This window comes from Diadema setosum, chromosome 21 (assembly GCF_964275005.1).
Source record: "Diadema setosum chromosome 21, eeDiaSeto1, whole genome shotgun sequence".
Taxonomy (NCBI): domain Eukaryota; kingdom Metazoa; phylum Echinodermata; class Echinoidea; order Diadematoida; family Diadematidae; genus Diadema; species Diadema setosum.
In genome coordinates, this window is record NC_092705.1 from 27849224 (window position 1) to 27870357 (window position 21134).

A 21134-nucleotide genomic window follows, 5' to 3' on the forward strand; every position below is an offset into this window, starting at 1 on the left:
ACACATTGCTTTACTGAAGGTCTGTGGTCCTCTTGTACATTCAATATACAGTAAACCTCGGATAAATCAACGTCGAGTGAGTTGAAAATCACTTAACTCGAAGCAAAATAAAAAGTCCCGATTTTTCCCTATGTATTTTCTCTAAGAAATATTTGGATAAGCCGAAGTACGAGAGTCGAATTTCGGCTGTGTCGAAGTAAAGCATTCAGTGCCTTTTGTACAAAATACACGTAGTTTACATCACTTGAGCCGAAGAAGATTTGTCTGGCATTCTCATTACATTTAGAGGAGAACAAAAAAAATCGGCATGTCGCAGAACCCCGTCCCTGGCCTGCTGCAGGTAAGCATGCACACTCACCGTACCGCTCTGCACGCATGTCGAATACATACACATGTATATATGTATACACACAGCACATCGATCCACATACTTTATCCATACACACAGCACATCCATACTTTATCCATGTCAAGCCAGAACTCCTTGGTCAACCAATCGCTGCTTTAATATTTTAGTGACAGGCCAAGTGGGCGGAGCTTGTTCGTGCGTGCCCGGCTGGCTGTATACTAGTAGTTTTGTTCAATGGAGGTGGGATGGGCCTGGGAGAGTGTTTGTCTCAGGGTAGGTTGACAGAGATGGCTACCTATGTTGCACCATAGACATAGCACATGCACATTGCCACATTAGCGCAGACATTCTCGGAACTACGTTTAACTACTAGTATTGATACAAATTTCATATTCAATTTAGAACAAAATAAGAACATTATCTTCAAGAACAGACAAATTTGAATGCAAACACACACACGCACGCACACACACACACACACACATGCATGCAAATGTACTACAATACATGTACATAACTGTGAGTCGAAAAAAAATCGACTTTCGCGAGAGTCGAATTTCACTTAAGTCGACGCATTTTTGTCAGTCCCGAGAGCTTCGACTCATGCGAGGTTTACTGTATTCCTATACTGCCACGGACGGCAAGTGCGCAGCCAGTGGTGAATATGAGAGGACTATATTGTTAACAACTTCTCATTCCCTCATCCAGTCATTTTGTTTTACTGGATAATCTTGAATATCAAATAAGCATGCACATTCTCTATGTTGAATTCACACATTGCCCATTCTACATAGTTATGTCTTCTGCAGAGTTGTATACTGTACCTTACACTAAAAGCACATTTATCTACACTGTAATATACTGGGGTACAGGCAGGAAGCAATAAAAGAGTCAAGGCAGGAAGGGGGGACAATAAATCCTTCATCACACACAGGATTGACTTGTGAATTTATGGCATTAGTCCTGTACCCTCATGGATGAAACAAAGACAAACTGGTCCCCTTCATCTAAAAGTTGTCATTGACCTGTATGTGGTCCTAAGTGAAATAAAGACTAGCGTGCCCCCTCATCTGAGCAGTCATTCCACGCTACACACTCACTAGGAGCAGCAGGCTCTCCTAAAACCCTCCACTTGCCTCGACTGTGGGAGACATCCCAACAAGAGAAAGCATTGGATGGAGTTTACACACGCATGCTCAGGATAGCTCTCAATGTGTCCTGGAGTGACTACGTTTAAAATGACTTGTATGGTACATTACCAAAAGTGTCTGACAAAGTGCGCGAGCGAAGGATGAGATTAGTGGGACACTGTGCACAACACCCTGAGCTACGTATCTGTCAATTCTGGGAGCCCAAACAGGGAATTGCAAAAACAAGAAGTAGGGCCACTTTCATCAGTGTACTGAAGGACACAGACCTTGATAGTATTAATGAACCGAGGACAGCCATGTTGGATAGGCAGGCTTGGAGGTGCAACTTCGTTTATGGAACCCGAGGTGGCATAGGCTGAAACTAATACATGCCCTCGAATTAGTAGTAGTAGTGGGAGACATGCAGCTTTCTACTAGAGAATTCATATTATATTGTAATATAAATAAACTTCAAGTCACATGGATACTGCCTGTCTTGACGTATCCACAGAAGGACATCTACAGGTATGCACAGTGACGTGCGCGCAATGGTGCTGTGTTGGTTTTCTCTGTCATATGTTAATTGGTTTGTGGAATCATTGTGAACATTGAATAAACAAGTCCACCCTTTTTCCTTGTAAATGGAAATGAAAGTTATTGCTTTGTGTCTTCCTTTTATACATCTTCTCTTCAAGTGTTTGAACCAGGCGTGAGGCAAATTTTGTGTCAGTTTGGTGTTATGCTGGTAAACTATTGAGTGGACACATTTGGTCCGACACAAAAAAATCAACTGATTAATGACATCTGAAATCGGACATTGAATGTAGACTTGGTCATAGGTTGGTGGACGCTGTGCGTGAGTCAGTCCAATCACTTCTTGCATGCCAATTTCCTATTGCATTGTCTAGACTCATAGATGGTACCATGTAACATTTTTTTTCCCCACTAAATTCAACAAATGCTGACACAACAGAAATGGCAAGATAGAGTTTTAAATTTTTTAATTTTAAATATGAGAGGATATATGCATTCTTGTTAATTGAGTTATTTTATTCTAAAATGAAATGCAAACACATGGTGCTCCATGAAAAAAAAAAGACTACATTAAAGGGACATATGCATCCATTTCTGTTGAAATGAAATTAATTGTACGGTGAATATAGTGAAGATTAATCGGAAGGATTAAACATAATTTAAAGGACAAGTTCACCAAAATATATTACATGCATGTATACATACACACATATATATATATATATATATATATATTCAATATATTTTCATATTTATAGCATTTCATAATGAAAGAGCACTTGACTTACCTACCTCTTTCAGAAAGCAGAGAGAACAAAATCACCCTTGACATGTGTCAGTTACAAATTGAGGGAATGAGAATATTTCGTAAAAAAATGAAATATCCTTGTCCTGCAGTGATGTCATTAAATGTTGTAGTCTTCTCATCCAGCGATGGTGGCAATGAAACTTTAAAAGGTCATAACTTTTGAATGGATTGTCCGATTTCCCTCAATTTTTCACTGATTTGTTCAACTGATACTGCTGCATTCACTCAATCCACACATATATTTGGGTGAACTTGTCCTTTAAATGTTTTTCCACTGGTAGTCTTTAACTTGTCAGTGATTAACTCATCACAAACTCCAGCCTCAGGGGTGCCATGCATAGAGTCTGTGGGATTTTTGGAATCTTGCAGGAAAAGGGGTAAACGTGTAGTTCCTGGAAAAACTGTATGCAAAGTGGTTTTTCGCTTCATTGGCTCTTAGTCACCACGACACAAATTCGCTGATGGTGTGTTTGCTGCTTTCTTTACAGCACAATCTGCACGAGGCAAAGTCTCTAGGTGGGAAATACCAACAGTTAGAAAGGCATCATCTGGTTGGCATGGCAACTGTCACCTGTGGACCAAATCAAGGGCCAGCTGTATCCTCCTCAGCGTCTCCTCTTTCCCAAGAATTTCAATCATCTCGGCAACTGCTGGACCTCGCTGCATGGAGAGAGAAACAGAATAGCAAAAAGATATATGTAGTGATTAAAATAAAACTACTAATGTTCTCTGTATTTGAAAAAATTACATGGACTGCAAACATACCCAAAGTACTTTCATATGAACAGGAGACTTAATTTCAGTTTTCAGTTCAGTTCAACTGATTATTTGTCCACTTCTACAAAAAAAAAAAAATGCAGTAGATCAACGATAATTTGACTAAAATAAGACAAAAAGAGTGATAACTAAACTTAATAGACACACAGGTACATGAAAGGAGTAAACATTGACATATTTTGAGGTACAATTGGAGGAGACCATCATCAACAATGTTATGTAATATGCTATGTGTTGTGTTATGCTTTGATTCACCCTGAGGTATGTTTATGCCAATATGTGCTTTAACATTGAACACTATCTCAACAATATGCCCTTCAATTCCAGTACATTCATAAGCTCAAGAAATATGGAATCTGACACCTTCTAAACACATTTCTAAAGCTGCTGCACATTTAAGCAAAGAAAAAAAATTCAAAGCATTTATTACTTGAAATCAATCTTCTTCTCTATGCATGGAATGACAGAACTGGCATGAAGTGTGCCTCAATTGTATTCTCTTAAATGATGTCGGCACTGTAGCTATACTAGTACTTAAACATCTTTAAAGGGGATGGCTAGTTACTGATCAGTGGGAATGCTGGGGAATGATTGTTCCAATCCTTGTGGGATTCATTTAAGAGTACATTATAGATCTATTATTGTGTGAAAATTATTTTTTCAGAATGGTCTCATATTCAAGTAATGTGCAATTCGATGTTTCCAGGTTAGCGTGCCTGTACAGTGTCAGGGCGATCATCACCAGGCCATTAACGATCGCCCCGTCACTGTACAGGCATGCTTACCTGGAAACATTGAACTGCACATTCCTTGAATATGAGACCATTCTGACGCAAATAATTTTCACACAACAATAGATATATAAGGTACAAGGATTGGAACAATCATTCCCCAGCATTCCCACTGATTCCCACAGATCAGTTACTAGCCATCCCCTTTAAAAGGATGAGGACTGGGTTTCTTACCATTCTGCCACTCATGGCCAGTCGGAGCAGCTTCATGCAGTGGGCGTACTTGACCTCTGGGTGGCGGGAGCAACAAGTCTTGAGCTCCGGAGCCAGGGTCGCCTTCTGGAAGTCTTGGGCATCCAGGAACGCGAGGCAGTCCGACGCAGACGACAGAACACGGTCTGCGGTTTCCAAGCAGAAAGAAATGGATGAAATTACCACATCGGTGAGGTCATTTGAGTCACATATAGAGCCTCAAAACACCACTGCCCTTATCCCACAAAAATAACAAGAAATACACACCTTTCAAACCACTTGGAACCATATGTCGTCAGTGTCAGTGACATTTAACGCGCAATTCCACACTGTGTTCAATTTGACTTTCATAGCTAGAATAATATCATCATGATGGCTTTTATCAAGATGGGACATACAAAAGCAAACTATTGAATTCAAAACTCCTGTGAAAGCTAGGAAGAGTGATGTAAATTTTATACATAGTCCCATACAATCATGTTTATGTGTGTGAACAATCTGGTCAGGAGAGAGGTTTAGTGACTAAAAAGATGAATATTAGGTTCTTATTTCAGTGATGATAATCATCAAGATTTAATTTGAAAGAGATCATCAAAACACTGACAGGGGAGTCTTGTTATAACGAGGACCTGGAAACCATGACAATTATCTTGTTATATCAAAAGAGATTCTTCATTATAGCAGGGCTCAAAGACAAGGAAATATAAAGAGTTGGAATATATATCCAATCTCCAATCCAATATCCAATCTCTTTATTATGAGTTTCCACCGCACAGGATTTGTGAGCAGATGTCAGCCTGACATCACCAGGAAAGATACATTATTTTTCTCAGCCATGGAGGCCTACCTGCATGTTCTGTGATGGAGGTGAACTGCTTAGGGGAAAGGTCAGGGGTCAGCCATAGGAAAGTATAGTCAGGTCCAGCCAGATCCCTCAGCTGGCTGATGTGATCCTATCAGGGATGAAGATGAAATTATTGTTATATTTCAAACACCATCTCTTACTCGTTAAGCATAGTTTCAATATGACTGTAGAAACAGTTGATTTTTGCTCTAAAATGGAGACATATGCACAAGAAATGTGTGAAATAACGCTGTGATAACACAAGTCCATCGCGAAATGATGAAACTGTGAAATATTACCCCAAATTGTACACTGGAAGTATTGATGGCACTCCTGGATCTGCATGAAAAAACTTGAAACTACAGTCATCAATGTACTCATGCAAAGTATTAACTTAGCTCTATCACTTCTGGTTCTAGAAAAAAACAATATTTTGGAATATTTCTACGTAAAAGTTTACATAATGGATGATGGACAGATGAGTGATGATGCATGCCGGACAATGACTGATCGCAAATAGCTCACTTAAGCCTTCAATTCATGTGAGCTAAAAAGAGAAATGGAATATAACAGACCGGGATGAACTTCTTACCATTCTAGCGAGTAGAATTCTCTTCAGGTAGATGTCATCCATGTCAAGGAGTACTCCGTCATCTCTGTCGGCAAGAAACATTTATACTCTTTATCTCATGCAGTAATCCTCTTCTACACACATTCCCAATACAGCAATTTCTAATCTAGAGATGGCATTTTGGTGTTACCAGATGTCAAATTTCTGCTCAAGCTGTAGAAGTGAATACACAAGCAATTCACAACCATTTTCTTCCGTCCAAATATTTCAGCAAATTTCTAATCTAGAGATGGCATTTGGTATAAAAGGCATCAGGTTTTTGGCAGAACCAGTACAAACGAACACACAAGCATTCTACAGCCATTTTCTCTCGTCTCTTTGAAGAAGGAAGGTCTCTATTGTGAGCTCTTTAAAGATTTCAATTCACTTTTATTGGGCAGATTTCTGTGGGTATTAAACTAGCAGTACATCATTTATTACTTTTTATTAAATGGTCTATACAAACACTGCTCAGTGATTGGTCTCAATGCAATCATGCGACTAATGTACCGAAGACTGAAATTGTTAGACCATGAGCATTGCATCAAGTCAGGTAATATATTTCCAGAATTTGAGTGGCTGCCAGACGGGAAAGAACCACATGATTTGCATTTATTTAGACCATGAAATGTCACAAATATTGCTTTGTCTAAAATTGAAATTTTCACATTTATAATCCCCTGGGATATATTTCTCATCGAGACAATATTTTCTTTCAGTGTCGCATGCTTTGGGAAAATACAATCTCTTCAGTATGGACACCTTGGTGCCACAAATTCTTCTTTCGGGATCCTCACCGTCCGCTAAAGGTTTTGACGACGATCTGGCGCAGCTCTGCAAAGAGCCGCTGTTGACCTTCATGCGACCCCATCAGCCTCTTGACGTGACCTTGATTGACCTGGTCAAGCAGTTCCATGTCCAGCACGGCTGAGTGGGTGGTCACTCTGTCTAGCGAAAACTGAAGAAATCAAAAGACAAAACCATTCAATCAGTCATTTGGTCTTTCCCTAATTCAGCATGATTTCAGTACCACGAATGAACAGTAGCTTATGAAATGATAAAATATATTGTATGTATAATACTTGCATACATGTTAAATTTTACCCTATCTTATTTGTTGTGTACATATACATATACAACACACACACACACACACAAACACACAAATAATACAATGCACTTAACTTTGTTCTTAAAAATGTATATGAATGCAACAAGAGGCTATAGGATCAGTTTAGAAGGGCTGCAGCATAGCAGAACTAGAAATGTCGCTATGGCGACTGATGCCTCCGCCATAATGCATGATTCTCCCAATAGGCGTATAGTACAATGTCTTCACAATGTGTGATCCATGACAGTTTCACATAACTGGCAAAATATTGAAATGACATGTTTGTCAGAAATGTCTTGAACTGGGTTTGCTATAATTTTCTAAGAGTGCAGGTACACATATTTGGGGAATTTTGGGGAAGTTTATGCATTGAGTAATTTCCAAGGTACGAAGAAAGAGTGTGATGACGGTACAAAATAGATTTTTTTTTTTTTTTTTTTTTTTTTTTGGGGGGGGGGGGCATTGAAACTTGGCCTTTGACCCTTAACCTTTGACCTTTGACCTTCTGGCTGGAAATTTCCTGGAGAATCTCCATTAGGTAATGCATGTATTAAGTTTTGAAACTAATAATGCAAGCATTGCATATACTAGTATATGAGGGAAATAGTAAAATTTTGAGGAGTTGACCTTGACCTTTGACCCCTGACTATTGACCCATGACCCCTAAATTCCCTAGATAATCCCTGCCAGACAGTACATGCATATGTACCAAGTTCCACGAAGATACATTGAAGCATTTGAGAGAAAAGTAATATTGCAACATTTTCACCTCACTTTTGACCTTTTGACCTTTGACCTTATGACATGAAACTCTCTCTGGAGAATCTTTACGCAGTAGTACATGTCCACACCAAGTTTCAAGAAAATACCTTTGGGCATTGCATAGATATGGGGGAAATTGCAACATTTGTAGCATTTGACCTTGACCTTTTGACCTTTGACCTCTTGCCAATGTCACTAAAATCTACTCAACTAATTGTCCCATCCTACATCATCCTTGGACCAAGTTTGGTGAAAGCTGCTTCATCCAGTTTTGAGTTATCACGTAAACAGATAAATTTTAGGATTTGACCTTGATCTTTGACCTTTGACCTCTGTCCGATTTCACTGAAAAACTAATCAAGTAATTGTCCCATCATACATCATTCTCCAACAAAGTTTGGTGAAATTTGCTCCATCCAGTCTTGAGTTATCGCGTAAACGGATACAATTTCATGATTTGACCATGACCTTTGACCTCCAGCCAATTTCACCCAAAATCTAATCAAATAATTGCCCCATCATACTTCATACTTGGACCAAGTTTGGTAAAATTCCAGTAAATATTACTCAAGTTATCGTGTAAACGAAAGCGGACAGACGTACGTACAGACGGACGGACGGACGGACGGACAACCCGAAAACATAATGCCTCCGGCACCACTTCGTGGCGGAGGCATAAAAACTAGCAAATTGAAAAGGGGGAAAGGGACATGCAGACACACTTTTCAACCTGCACAGAAAAAAAGAATGTAATTATCTAATGTATCCCTTTAATCTCTCCTGCAGTCTCAGAGTTTCAGTCAGTGACAAGGATCTCATTCTTGAATACCTGATTTCAGTGGGATTCATTCAAGAAGAACAGCAGGAGTTAGCTCAAAGCCAAATAATGAACAATTAAAAATATGGAACGTTGGGAGGTGACGTACACAATGGATTCAGACTCAGCGAAGCATTAGATACCATTCATTAAGATCAATAGGCCCACATGCTGTCTGTGTGTACACTGGGAAGGCACATAAATGCCAAGGTATCCACCTTGTGTCAATAATCATGAATAGCACATTCAATGTTGAATTAAACAATGGAGTTTAACCAATTCATAGTTCAAGCATTCTTGGTTATTTGTCATGATCATATATTGGATTTTGATAATGTACAAACCTATACGCAGACACTACTGCAACAGACCTAATGACCCGAATTCACGAAGGTGGTTTGAATTCAGACCATGGTTGATGCAAATTTCTTCTGCGTAAATCTACGATTGACTGATTGTGTATTTATTATGAGTGTTATCTTGCATGTATTTGTTTACAGGGCCCTCTGGAAAACAGTACTCAAGTACTGATTGAGCCCCCAGTATAAATAAAGCGAAATAAAATAAATAAATAAATTGCATACACCAACAGAAGTCCAGTAACAAATGCACTTTGATACATGCAAGTCAAAGGTATGCCTATTTCACACTTATGTTAAACCATGGTTTGGATCTTAAACCATGGTCTACAGTTAAACCACCTGCCTGAATTCGGGCCAGAGAGATGATAACATCATTATATGCTAATCTTGATTCCTAATAAAATCTGATATTTATGACCATGACAAACTTCACTGTTTCATGAAGACATGAGACACTCCACCACTTCCACAACTTTCTTATTCTATGTTGAATTTAACAAAATTTCCACCCTTACGACTTGACTCTTTTCCTTTGTTTATTTCATGCTTCCTGAGCAACGCATGATCGATCTTTCTATTAATCTAATGTTTAGCATTATGTAACTGCTTTTCATATAATACCTCCTGGATTAATTCTTCCAAGTTCCGTATCCTCCGGTTGTCTTCGAAACCTGATCCGCAGAAAGTGATGAAGTTCAGCACAGATTCTGGTAAATACCCCTGCGTCTGTGGATAATGACAAATATGAGATGAAATGAACATGAAGAATAGGAAGTCGACATAATCATAAGTATTCTTCACAATAAATGCATATTGAAGAATAGGACTTAAAAGTCAAATATGGCATGAGTTATTCTAAATAACACAAACATTTTATAAGTTATATTCTATCTTCTCTTTTGACTGGCCTGGAGAATAAATTAACAATAACATCACCACTCACCCTGTGTCATTTTCTAGGTGCATTTTCTCATTTTTCATTTATCTATTCATCTATTTATTTATTTATCTATCTATCTATCTATATATATATATACATATATGTATATATTATTTTCATTTATTTATTCATCTATTTATTTATTTATTTATTTATTTTTTTGCACAGAGATCAATGCACTGAACCACTATCAAAATGTTGGTTACTGAAATATTCTTTTAATGACAGCTGAAAGAACTTGAGAGAAGCAGAGTAACTTCCATTGTAGGCAAAACCTCTAAGGTACAATATAAATCGTACAATAACAATTCTAAGACATTGCACATACCTTGAAACTCTCCACAAATATGTCACCTTGTCGCTTGGACAATTTACTGCCATCCCTGCAGGAATGCAAATATGAAAGAAAAAATCGCCACAAAATTTGTTACTGTTTTTCACATACTAAAAATTCACTATTTTTCTTAAACAAATCTGCCAGCTTCCCAGAAAATAGATACTAGATGTATAAAATGATTTCCTACACAAATCAACACATGACACATATACATTTTGAAATAATACGTGCAGTAAATCCATTCTATTAGCTAGTCCTTCTTAAAGGCACTTTTCAAAAATGTTAAAAGTTTGGAAAATCTGAGCTGTATGTTCCTCAGTCTCTGATCTTGTGTAGAAATGAAGTACAGTGTATTAATCAATAATTTTTGAAAATAAACACAGATGTTCAAAAGGGCAAATATTTGTATTAGGATTTACAATACTTGATATGTGCTACAGACAAGCAGTGTTTGATAGAATAAACCATTCAGCAAATGGTTCATTCCAGAGCACATATTACAGTGTGATGATCTTCTTCATAAATTTCCTGATAGTGACATCAAATTGCTCAAACATTTTGCATGCTAAATTATTTTGTCATCCTTTTGAACATGATCGTAACGCTCAGTCAGCAAAATTTACAAACTGAGCCACCGCAATGTTGAACTGAGTCCTGTTTAATTAACGTGGTAATGTGTGTGTGTAAAACTACCTGTTTATAGATAACTCTGAAAGGTATCAACAATAAAATGTGCAAAATGATTAACCCATTAAATATGAGCCCGAGTATACTTGGGCAGGTGTTTAAGGGAAATGTGTGTTATACCAAAATCAGTCCCTCCTCAAAGGGTTAACAACAGTATCACTGCATAGGCTTCTAATGCTTTATGTCTCCATGGAATACATCAAAGGGTGGATAATTGAAACTTTACAGAATGCTACTTTTATCTTACTTTATAAATGACAGTATCGTTTCTGTTGCCAATTTGAATACAAATGCTGATTAAGTGATTACACTGTTCCTCACTTGTTCATGAGCAGCGGGAGATGAGCGAACTGTGGAGGGCGCCATCCAAATGCTTGGTAGAGGGAGAGGTGCTTGGAGACTGAAGCAAGCCACTCCTAGATATAAATAAAGATGAAGAATGAATGCAAACAAAACAAAAAATACTTACAGAAAAAAACCATAAACATTTTAAACTTAAATGTTGGAGCATTATTGTTTGCAACATAAGCCAGTCTGTGCTACAGTGACATGGATTTTTGTTTGATGACGGTAACAAAGTGGTGCTGATTATCAAGCTCACATGACAATCACCTTGCAACCACAGCATGGTGTTTATAGGATAGTTACATCAAAGTTGAGCAATGTCAATCTTTCCCACTAAAGCAGGCGGGGAATAACTCCATAAGATGTGAATCTGATCTGCATTACTCTGCTGGCTTGTCCACATGCCAAGCAAAATGAGTCAATCCCTTGATACACACATATATACCTTCATGGAACTGCTATGTTTGAAGACATGTGATCTTTGCTGGTTTAGAAACCAACTATGAATCTCAAAATGAGGCCATTCAATCACTGAAACCGTATCAAATAACACAGTAAGATTTATTTCTTTTTGTTGCCGTCATTATTTTCAACAAGCATTACCTTTACACAGAAGTCAGAGAAAATTGTGAGCAAGACAGCTAGCGTAGTGAGGTAAAATTCTTATTCAAAAAATCAGAGCTTTTAATATTACACAATTTATTGCACGATACTACCCAAAGTCTTCTTCAGCTTTTATGTATAATTGAAATGTCTGTTAGGAACCATTTCATGACCATTATAAAGCCAAATGATAGCGGCTTTCTCTTCCAATCTCACCTGGCCTCTCAAGACATGAGTGATTTCCATGAGATGGTCATCAACCACATTGGCAAAATGGTAGGTGGGATAGCCATCACTTTTAATAAGAACCTGAGGACATGTGGCAGAATGAACAGAACATCAGAAATAAAATGAGCATGTAGAAGGAACACCTCCACATTTGAAGAGAAATTCCTACTTTCACCAGTCAGGGACATGACAATACAGAGCCAACAGCATAGTTCACTGAACATTGGATCTTTTTAAAAAGCCTATCACTTTGAAAAAAAAAAAGAAAGAGAAAAATCAACAGAGAAATGGCAGAAGTGACAGAAGAAATTGACAAGTTTTAGAACTTGAACATGGATAAACAAAAAACAAACAACAAACAACACTCCAACTTTCCCCTAATTTGGACTGCTAAACTACAATGTTGTAACAATATCCTACATATTTGTTTAGCTGCAGCACTTTTACCGCAAATTCAGCATCTACAAAAGCATTATTGGGAAAAAAAATAAACAGGACGTTCACCAAGTGTTTTTATTCATGTAGCAACACCTCAAGATTGTTTGAGCTACGTTTGTCACTTGCTATTCCAATACAGATTAACATCTACTAATAGAATTTCATTTTATGCGCGTCGGGATGTTGTAGAAAACACCGATAATGTTTAATACCTTATATGTTTGGCATTTGTGAGAGGTCAAAGGTGAAACTTACTGGATCACCCTCAACATGACCTGCATCGTAGAGTGTTCTGCCATAGACCAGGTCCTCATTAGGCTCAACTCCAGGATTCAGCTACACAGATATCATGGAAAGAGTAAAAAAAAAAAAAAAAAAAAAAAAACAAGTGAAAATTAGAGGAAACGAAATTCTTAAAATTCTCGAGATGATTTTGTTTCAGGGCCAAATACAATCAACTTTTCTGCCAAATATTCCACACCACACTAATGATCCCCTTCCCTCTGAGATATGGAATAGATGTAGTGTGGAATTTACGAAGTTCATATTGAAAATAGTTTAATTGTGACAAATGTCATGCATCTCGTACTGTAAGAGTGGATATGTTTTGCGCGACTGAGTTTTCGCGCTTGGCCGGGTAAGAAGAGTTTTGCATGTTTTTAATTCTGCAGAATCAAGACATCAACTGCTGGAACATATGGCAAGCAAAAATATTTGTGTGCTTTTATTTTCAGGCTAGTTTCTTGTTGCACAAAATGCAAATTTGAACACTGCGAAAATTTCCACTTTTACTGAGTAAATCGATGCTTGTTAACCACAGTATATCACAGCCATTATCTATCTATTCAGATATGTTTACATAGAGAAATAAGAAAACATGTACCAACAAAACATTCTCAAATCATATCACTGCAAGAGCCATCTTTTGTGCAATCATGACGGCCGCCAGGGAGAAAGAAGGGTAACTTAACCCGCACGTCCTAGGAACAAATATTTGGTTTCGTATCATGTCTTTTCATTAAAAGTTTCACAAGTCACTGACTGTTTCTGTTTCATAAGGCTGGATAAAAATTATATCTTATTCGAGTCATTTGGTATTCATATTGCATTTGTTTGTTTGGTTGTAAAATTTTCAAAAGCTTCTAATCACACAATCTATTACTAATTATTGAATTGGAAAGAAGTGTTAAGATTACAGCTCCTATTGGTTTCTGAAATGGACATTTTTCACATTTCTTTCTGAACTTGTGCCGATACAATGAAATTAAGCAACTCTATCTAACATCCCTCTCCAACGTAGGTGCACTGTGAAAACTCAGAGGGGCCAATATAATGGACACAAGAGGATATTAGGCCTACCACCACCCCCATATGTATAATATGTAGAGGGATGATTTCAAAGTGTAATATCCAAAACTATCTAATTTGACTAAAATTGGGGCTCAACAGCATGCAATAGTACTTTTCAGTGAATGTCGAATGACAAGCAGTTGACCAATCAGATAGTAAACATCTTTCGTGGGTGCTGTATATAATGGAATACCTTCAATCTTATGACGTGGCTCTTCCCCTCCCTGGAGAGCTTGTCCGCCTCATCCGGTGACACCTGACGGCACTTGTTGTCATACCGGGGTGTCTCACCGTTCCGTATCGCCGCCTTGCGCAGGAGATCCAGACGTTGGGAGGAACAGAAACACCTGTAGGCGGAGCCATTCTGAAGTTGAAAAGGTAAATATCCGAGTCATGAAGTGCTTCAATCAATGCATGCACACAGGTATAGGCTTCCAGCTCTCACTGGACAGGTGATCAAAACTCTTTTCCAGTTTATGAATGATCTAATGTGCACATATGAAAATTCACCTTGATCTGAAGATCAGTCATGTCACAAAGGCACTATAGGGCCCTTGCAGGTCTATAGAAAGTAAAACACACATTCAACTCAGTTCTAAAAATTCAAATATTTATATGACTTTGAATCCAGTATAAACTGCAACATTGCAAATATGCAATCTTCAATTTGACAGCAAGAAATACACAATGATTAATTCAACATTTTTTTTTTTTTAATGGCCCCAGCAGTATTTCACTGAATGTAAGATCTCATTTTGAGAGAAAAGTCAAAATCGGATTCCTGCTAGTTTAGAGTACATACACACACACACACACACACACACCAACAAATACATACTGATACCTACTAGATTTTGAAAGGCAAGCTAACTGTGGAAAATATTGAAAATTAATAATAATGCTGAATTTAAATGAAAGCAAGAAATTGTTCAGAGGGGTAAAGGTTCAGGGTTAAGTTTCTTCAATTTGTCTCCCTCTACAACTGAAATTTGTTATAAAATCACAACTGCTGATCTGTAAATTAGCAATCTAAAATTTCATTTGCAGAGGGAGACAAATTAAAGAAACTTACACCTGCATTCTGAATTGATGATAATCAGGCTGAATTTTACAAAAATCTTGCTGGAGTTTCATCCATACCAAACAGGCCCGTAGCCAGGGGGGGTGCGTCGGGTGCGTACGCACCCCCCCAAATTCTGAAAGGTCCACTTTTTCATAATAACGGTTTTTAGCAATTCTCAAGATAACAATCCAAATAAATATAAAGACACATTGTATACTACGTAAATGTGGAAGAGTACGTTTAACAATGTTAGAAATAATTGTACGAAACCCTTTTGTTGTATGAACCATCGGATCGTCCCCATGCACACAAACACAAATGTTATGTATCAATTTGTGCGAGCTATTATTATATTGGCACTGCATGCCATGGCCCTTGGCGCGTGTGACCAGTGTTTTTTTTTTTTCCACTGGCCGCCCGAGTACGTGCGATTCGTGGATGACATTGAGGTTGACACTTGCATTTTTTCACAGGAACAGAGGTAAGTGGATGAAAATCTAATAGCCTCAAGTTTACATATATGATAAAGATTAAAGAAATTTCCTCGAAATTACTATAATCGAAAACCTGAGACATTTTATATCTACGTCTCACAAAGATATAGTACATGTATATATAAGTACATGTTGGCATGATAATGCCTGGGGATAGATTATTATGTCAACTATTTTCCATTATGAATGCATGCTCCAATCAAATTGTGAAAAGGTGGTCATGAATTAGCATTTCTTACGAACGATTAGGAGAGACAAAACAAAATGAAAGACCTGTCTTACTCCAGTTCTCTTGTAACACTCATTGGGCCATTATGCATGCCTAACGAATTATAATACAACCCTTGTAGCTGCTTTTTCTAGCTCTTTTGCTAGTACCAACATTCGAGAAAAGATCATCTATCAAGTAACTGTACGATCTCCGTGCATAATCTAATGCTTTTAAACACACTTGCCTACTCGCCTTCAGCTGGCATTTGCTTACGGTTCCAACAAATTATTAGTTATACATTTTCTCATGTTGTGACAGTTCGATTGGTTCTCATTTTGAAGTGAGCCAAAACCTATCATTCTCACTTATAATTTCCAAAGAGTATTATGCAGGCACGCAAACTCAATTTCGTTGTATTTCATTTAAATGTAATGGGTAAGAGGGTATGAGAGAGAATGCTGAGCTATGAAGTAAAATGGTAAAGTAAAAAGTTTGTCAGATAGTATTACAAAAGCCTGAATATTGCAAGAGCTCCGGAGTAAAAACAGTCAGGGAAAAACCCTATGTATGATAACATTGTGAGAGCGTTAGACTGCATTGTGACGCGTCGTTATTTAATTTACATTCTTTATTCATATTTTTCATAAAAAACACAGGTAATGAGCCGGATTGGGTTAAAATTCTCACTTACAGCTTTGTAGAAGTCTGAGTCAACAGTATCACACAGTACTTCAAGACGTATTAGTAAAAACGATTTCTTGAGCCTGCACCGTTTCAGGCTCTGTTCTGGATACGGCGGTAGAAACTCATTCTTTTTTGTTGTTTATTTCATCATCATTTACTAATCTCTTTTCTAACTTACAGGTAGCGGATTTCTTTGCAGGCCAAATTCGGAAATGTACTGTTGATTATTACTTATACATTTTCTCATGTTGTGACAGTTCTATTGGTTCTCATTTTAAAGTGAGCCAAAACCTAAGAACATTCTCACTTATAATTTCCAAAGAGTATTATGCAGGCACGCAAACTCATTTTAGTTGTATTTCATTTAAATGTAATGGGTAAGAGGGTATGAGAGAGAATGGAAAGTGCTGAGCTATGAAGTAAAATGGTAAAGTAAAAAGTTTGTCAGATAGTATTACAAAAGAAACTCATTCTTTTTTGTTTGTTTATTTTATCATTATTTACTTATCTCTCTTCTAAATTAAGGGTAGTGGATCTCTTTGCAGCCCAAATTCGAAAATGCCTAGAGACAGCTAGTAACCAAATATGCTACTATAATTTAATAAATAGGAAATAACCATTCCAGTATGTATCTTAGTGTGCACAGTAAGACAGATCAAATCAAATAGGAAAACATCTGAGCACTAAGCCTGAGGTCTGAATTTGCACTCAACTTCTTCCAATGGCTAACGGATGTTTAATTTTTGAATTTCACTGACCTCCAAATTTCACAAAGAAAACCTTCTTAGCATGATGGTTAATATGACATTTGACTGATATTGGAGATGTTTGCGAATCGGATCTACTACCTTTGATATTATTAAATCTGAAATGATTATTTGAAAGTTCGGAAATGCTGGAAATACCCTACCACAAGGAGGCAAAATATAAACGGTTCACATTTACAATTCATTTTGTTTTAAAAATTTTCTTATTTATTTTCGTTTTTGACAAACTCGCATACCAGGCTTCAGGCCTGCTAACGCGGGTATACAATAGATAAAATAAAAGTTAAAACAACACCAGGAAAATCACTATTCTCAATTTTGCGGCGCGCTATGCGCGCAGAGTCTCGAACACAATTAAACTTTGCAACCAACTTCCTGGCAAAATGAGTTTTTACTATTTCCTAGATAAAATACCGTAACGCGATTGCATGCAACAGACAAAAATACAAATTTCCTCGAGACTTTAAAACGTCATTAAAACAGTCAAAATTCACAATTTGCGGCGCGCTTTGCGCGCAAATTCTTATACAACTTTTGTAGTTCGGTCGTCCGAAGAATATATATATATATATATATATACAATTGTGTGTGTGTGTGTGTGTGTGTGTGTCATCATTGGTATTGGCGAAGGTCCGTTTTTTTAGTGACCGCACCCCCCCTTGAAAAATCCTGGCTACGGGCCTGCCAAAGGTATGACGCTAAGATTTTGACTAAAAAATCCTGGTAACCCAATAACCCTTGTGAAAACTTCGATTTTTAGCATTTTCAGTTAACCTGGTGGTCTGTGTATTAAGTCTATGGGGATTTCAGAATTCAGTATGGAATGGGCTAACGGCTCTTAGCCCTTTTTCCAAACAGGCAGATTTATTGAAGAACAGAAGAGACACTTACATCTAGCAGGGTCTGGATGTGGTGCTTGTATATCTCAAGTCGTTCTGACTGTATGTATGGTCCATAGTCGCCTCCTGCCGCGGGTCCTTTTGAGTTAAAAGAAGGACAAGAGAACTAACTTTATACAGCATTTAAAAAGAGCAAAACTTGACTATCTATCCTTAGGAAACTTTCATAATTGCACTGTGCATTGAAGTTGTTCCAAATATGAGCACATAATTGTTTTGACGTGTCAACAGTCAGTACACTGAAACACAAGATTATTGGGCCTAGAGCCAGAAATTAAGACAGGAATTGGCTAATTGAACTTTATACAAAGGCTAAATTACAAACAAATCAATGATGACGATGAATAATTTTGGCAGTGAAAAAGTCTCCAGCAGGCCCTGTTAATTGAAGGGCCATTTGGTACAACAAATTGTACATAGGGTTGGCTTTGAATATACATATGCCATTGCTGCATGAAATATAAGACCATGCACAGCCTAATGATCAACTGAATAATACAAAGAATCTTCTAATAAGAATTTGAGACTGTCAGTACATCACAAGTTTTGTTACCCATTCTGTATCTACTGAAAACCCTCCCTTGCATCAATGCTTTATATCGACCACATACAGAGGTGGATGGCAGACTACCCTGCATCACTTCACCAATACCTGATGTGTGTCTAATGAGGAAAAATTCAAGGTGTTAGCCGCATCACCACATGTCACCTTGCATCACCGCAAACTTTCAATGTTCAGTAGACACACGTTCAATGATAGATACAAAGTTCCACATGTTACCATCTTTGTGTGGAACAGATTTTTTGATGATGCAGCTGATCACCACAACAGTCAGAGAAAGCTATATGATAGATCCACTTCGCATATCCTATCAAGGTTTTTATCTGTCTACTTTGATTGAAACCAATTTAGAACATGCACGTCAAAAGAGTAGTTTAGGTCAAATACATTGCATAAATGTCTTCAAATATGAATATGCAACATTGCATATTATTACAAACAAGTCAATTCTCATTATTGTCATCACATCCCAAGGAACCAATTAAGAGTACAAAAATAAAATAACTAAAAGCAAAAACTCATGTTGATTAGAAATATTCTCACCTTCATCAGGATGTAGGCCAGTCCAGTCCAGCATGGCATGTAGGTTATCAAGAGCACCAGGTACCAGTCTTGTCTGTCAATCAGAACGGAATCATGTTTGCATATTATGTATACGAGTAACTTATGTGTGCAACATATATATGTGACCGTGCATCACAAAACGAACAAAAAGTCGCAAGCAGTGATTGTGTGTGAGGACTAAAAATAAGTGAAATGGGTTAACCTACCCAATATTGAGTTTTTCATATTTTCTGAAAAAGTCTTCTTCTACATTATGTTAAAGTTTACACTTTCCAGAGTGTGTCCTTTCTTTCCAGTGTTTAGGTAGGTTAGGAGAGTCCATTTGAATTGAGTTATATGGTTTTGTGATGCAGGGTGACATATGTTTAACACATCTACCCGACATCAACGAAGTATTCATTAAAGCTCAGTATTTGACAATGATAAAAGAAAAGGTTAGTTCATGCATTAAAGCAAAGCAATGACATGGATACTTTTCCCAGTGCTAAAATGATGGGCTAATCTGTTCACCTTGACTACGCATTCATAGTTCATTCCTTGTTTGAACATGAAGTCCATTTACCAAATTGTTTCATTGCGCAAGTTTATGGACTATGTCATTTTGAAAATAAGAGAAGTGCCTAAAAATGGTTCTCTAACAAACTGGGACAAAGGGAAGGTCACTCGGGAAATTTGAACTGGGTTAACTCCACTTACTACAATAGGTGCTGAGTCTCTATCTTGTAAAACTTTGTAGAGTAGTTCTTAGATTTTGTACAAATTCAATTGTTGTCATGCATCAGGGCAACATATCAAAATATGATGACAATCATATTCTCTTCTAGAATATTTTGCAAGATACTTGAATGCAAGATTTTAATACCTGATCAGTGTCCTCAATTCTCAATACGAACTTCCCGCTGTGGGACTTGGCGTAGATGAAGTTGTAGAGTGCTGTCCGGAGACCTCCAAGATGGAGGAACCCTGTGGGACTGGGAGCGAACCTCACTCGCACAGTGGAGCGCCATCGCAGACCGACCCACGCCAGTTGGAGCAGACCTCTCCCTCTGCACCTTGCCCTAGGGGCAAACATCATAGCATCACCTCGGGCGGATAGCACCAGATGTAACAATCTGAGAAAGCAAAGAAAAATCAAAGGAGGGATTTTAATGTGCCCTGACCTAGCCCTCACTGTAATGTAGGTAAATCTTCTGTACTCACTGCAGTTGTTTTTTTTTTATATGGAATTATCCATTAGATACTTTAAATGTTGGTATTTTCGTGGGATTAATTCTTCATGCTGAGCGGCTCAAAAACATAATTGTGGATTCTTGAATTTGGCTGCGCACTTGTCAACCCATTCAAAATGTGTAGATAGGGCCAAATCGTGATATCTGTCCCCTCTTGTTCTGCGAGTCCATCTTTACTATGTGCAAAGTCTATGGAGGTTGAAAGCAGTCACCGGCTATGACGTAATGAATGGTGGTGAATGGAGCGGTGGACTATTTCACGATAATGCCGAGAACTTGTGAAGATAACTCAATTTGCTTGTCTATTACCAGGTAAACAACAGCCTGAATGAGTGGCAGTCATGAACAACTCAACATAACACTCCTCAGTTAGGCAGCGGCTAAGTTGCGAAGAGTTGGCTACCCTAGAAGCCTAAAATAATTTAGCCCCCTGAAACCCAGGATTGCCGGAAGAGTTTATAGAAAATATTGATCACTGATGTTGAAATCAGATGAAAGATAACAACGGTTTTCTGACAAAACATATGCCTGATCGCGTATCATCTGAGTAAACGGTAAGGTTATTTGTTGATGACTGCATCTTGTTGTACAGGAAGGTGGCAAGTAAGGAGGACGTGGACTGCGCTTGCAAAAGGATTAGACGCAC

General features: G+C 37.8%; 1 protein-coding gene across 1 annotated transcript; it reads right to left on the reverse strand.

Moving 5' to 3' along the window:
* Positions 1-3152: 3152 nt before the first annotated feature.
* LOC140244452 (nondiscriminating glutamyl-tRNA synthetase EARS2, mitochondrial-like) lies at positions 3153-20331 on the reverse strand. The gene is made up of 14 exons (XM_072324091.1): positions 20122-20331; positions 19239-19311; positions 18126-18211; positions 14209-14379; positions 12921-13001; positions 12216-12308; positions 11373-11467; positions 10356-10410; positions 9709-9813; positions 6833-6993; positions 6018-6081; positions 5429-5534; positions 4564-4727; positions 3153-3481 (listed from the first exon to the last, which is right to left on the reverse strand). Exons 1-14 carry the CDS (start codon positions 20329-20331, stop codon positions 3389-3391), a joined length of 1557 nt encoding a protein of 518 aa, XP_072180192.1. The 3' UTR covers positions 3153-3388.
* Between the last annotated feature and the right edge of the window lie 803 nt (positions 20332-21134).

Coding starts and splice junctions, on each gene's coding strand:
- LOC140244452 (XM_072324091.1), bottom strand. CDS start 20,331: ATGTTTGCCCCTAGGGCAAGGTGCAGAGGGAGAGGTCTGCTCCAACTG. Junction 9,814..10,355: donor TATTTGTGGAGAGTTTCAAG/GTATGTGCAATG, acceptor CATTATCCACAG/ACGCAGGGGTATTTACCAGA. Junction 6,082..6,832: donor GTCAAAACCTTTAGCGGACG/GTGAGGATCCCG, acceptor TCTTGCCGACAG/AGATGACGGAGTACTCCTTG.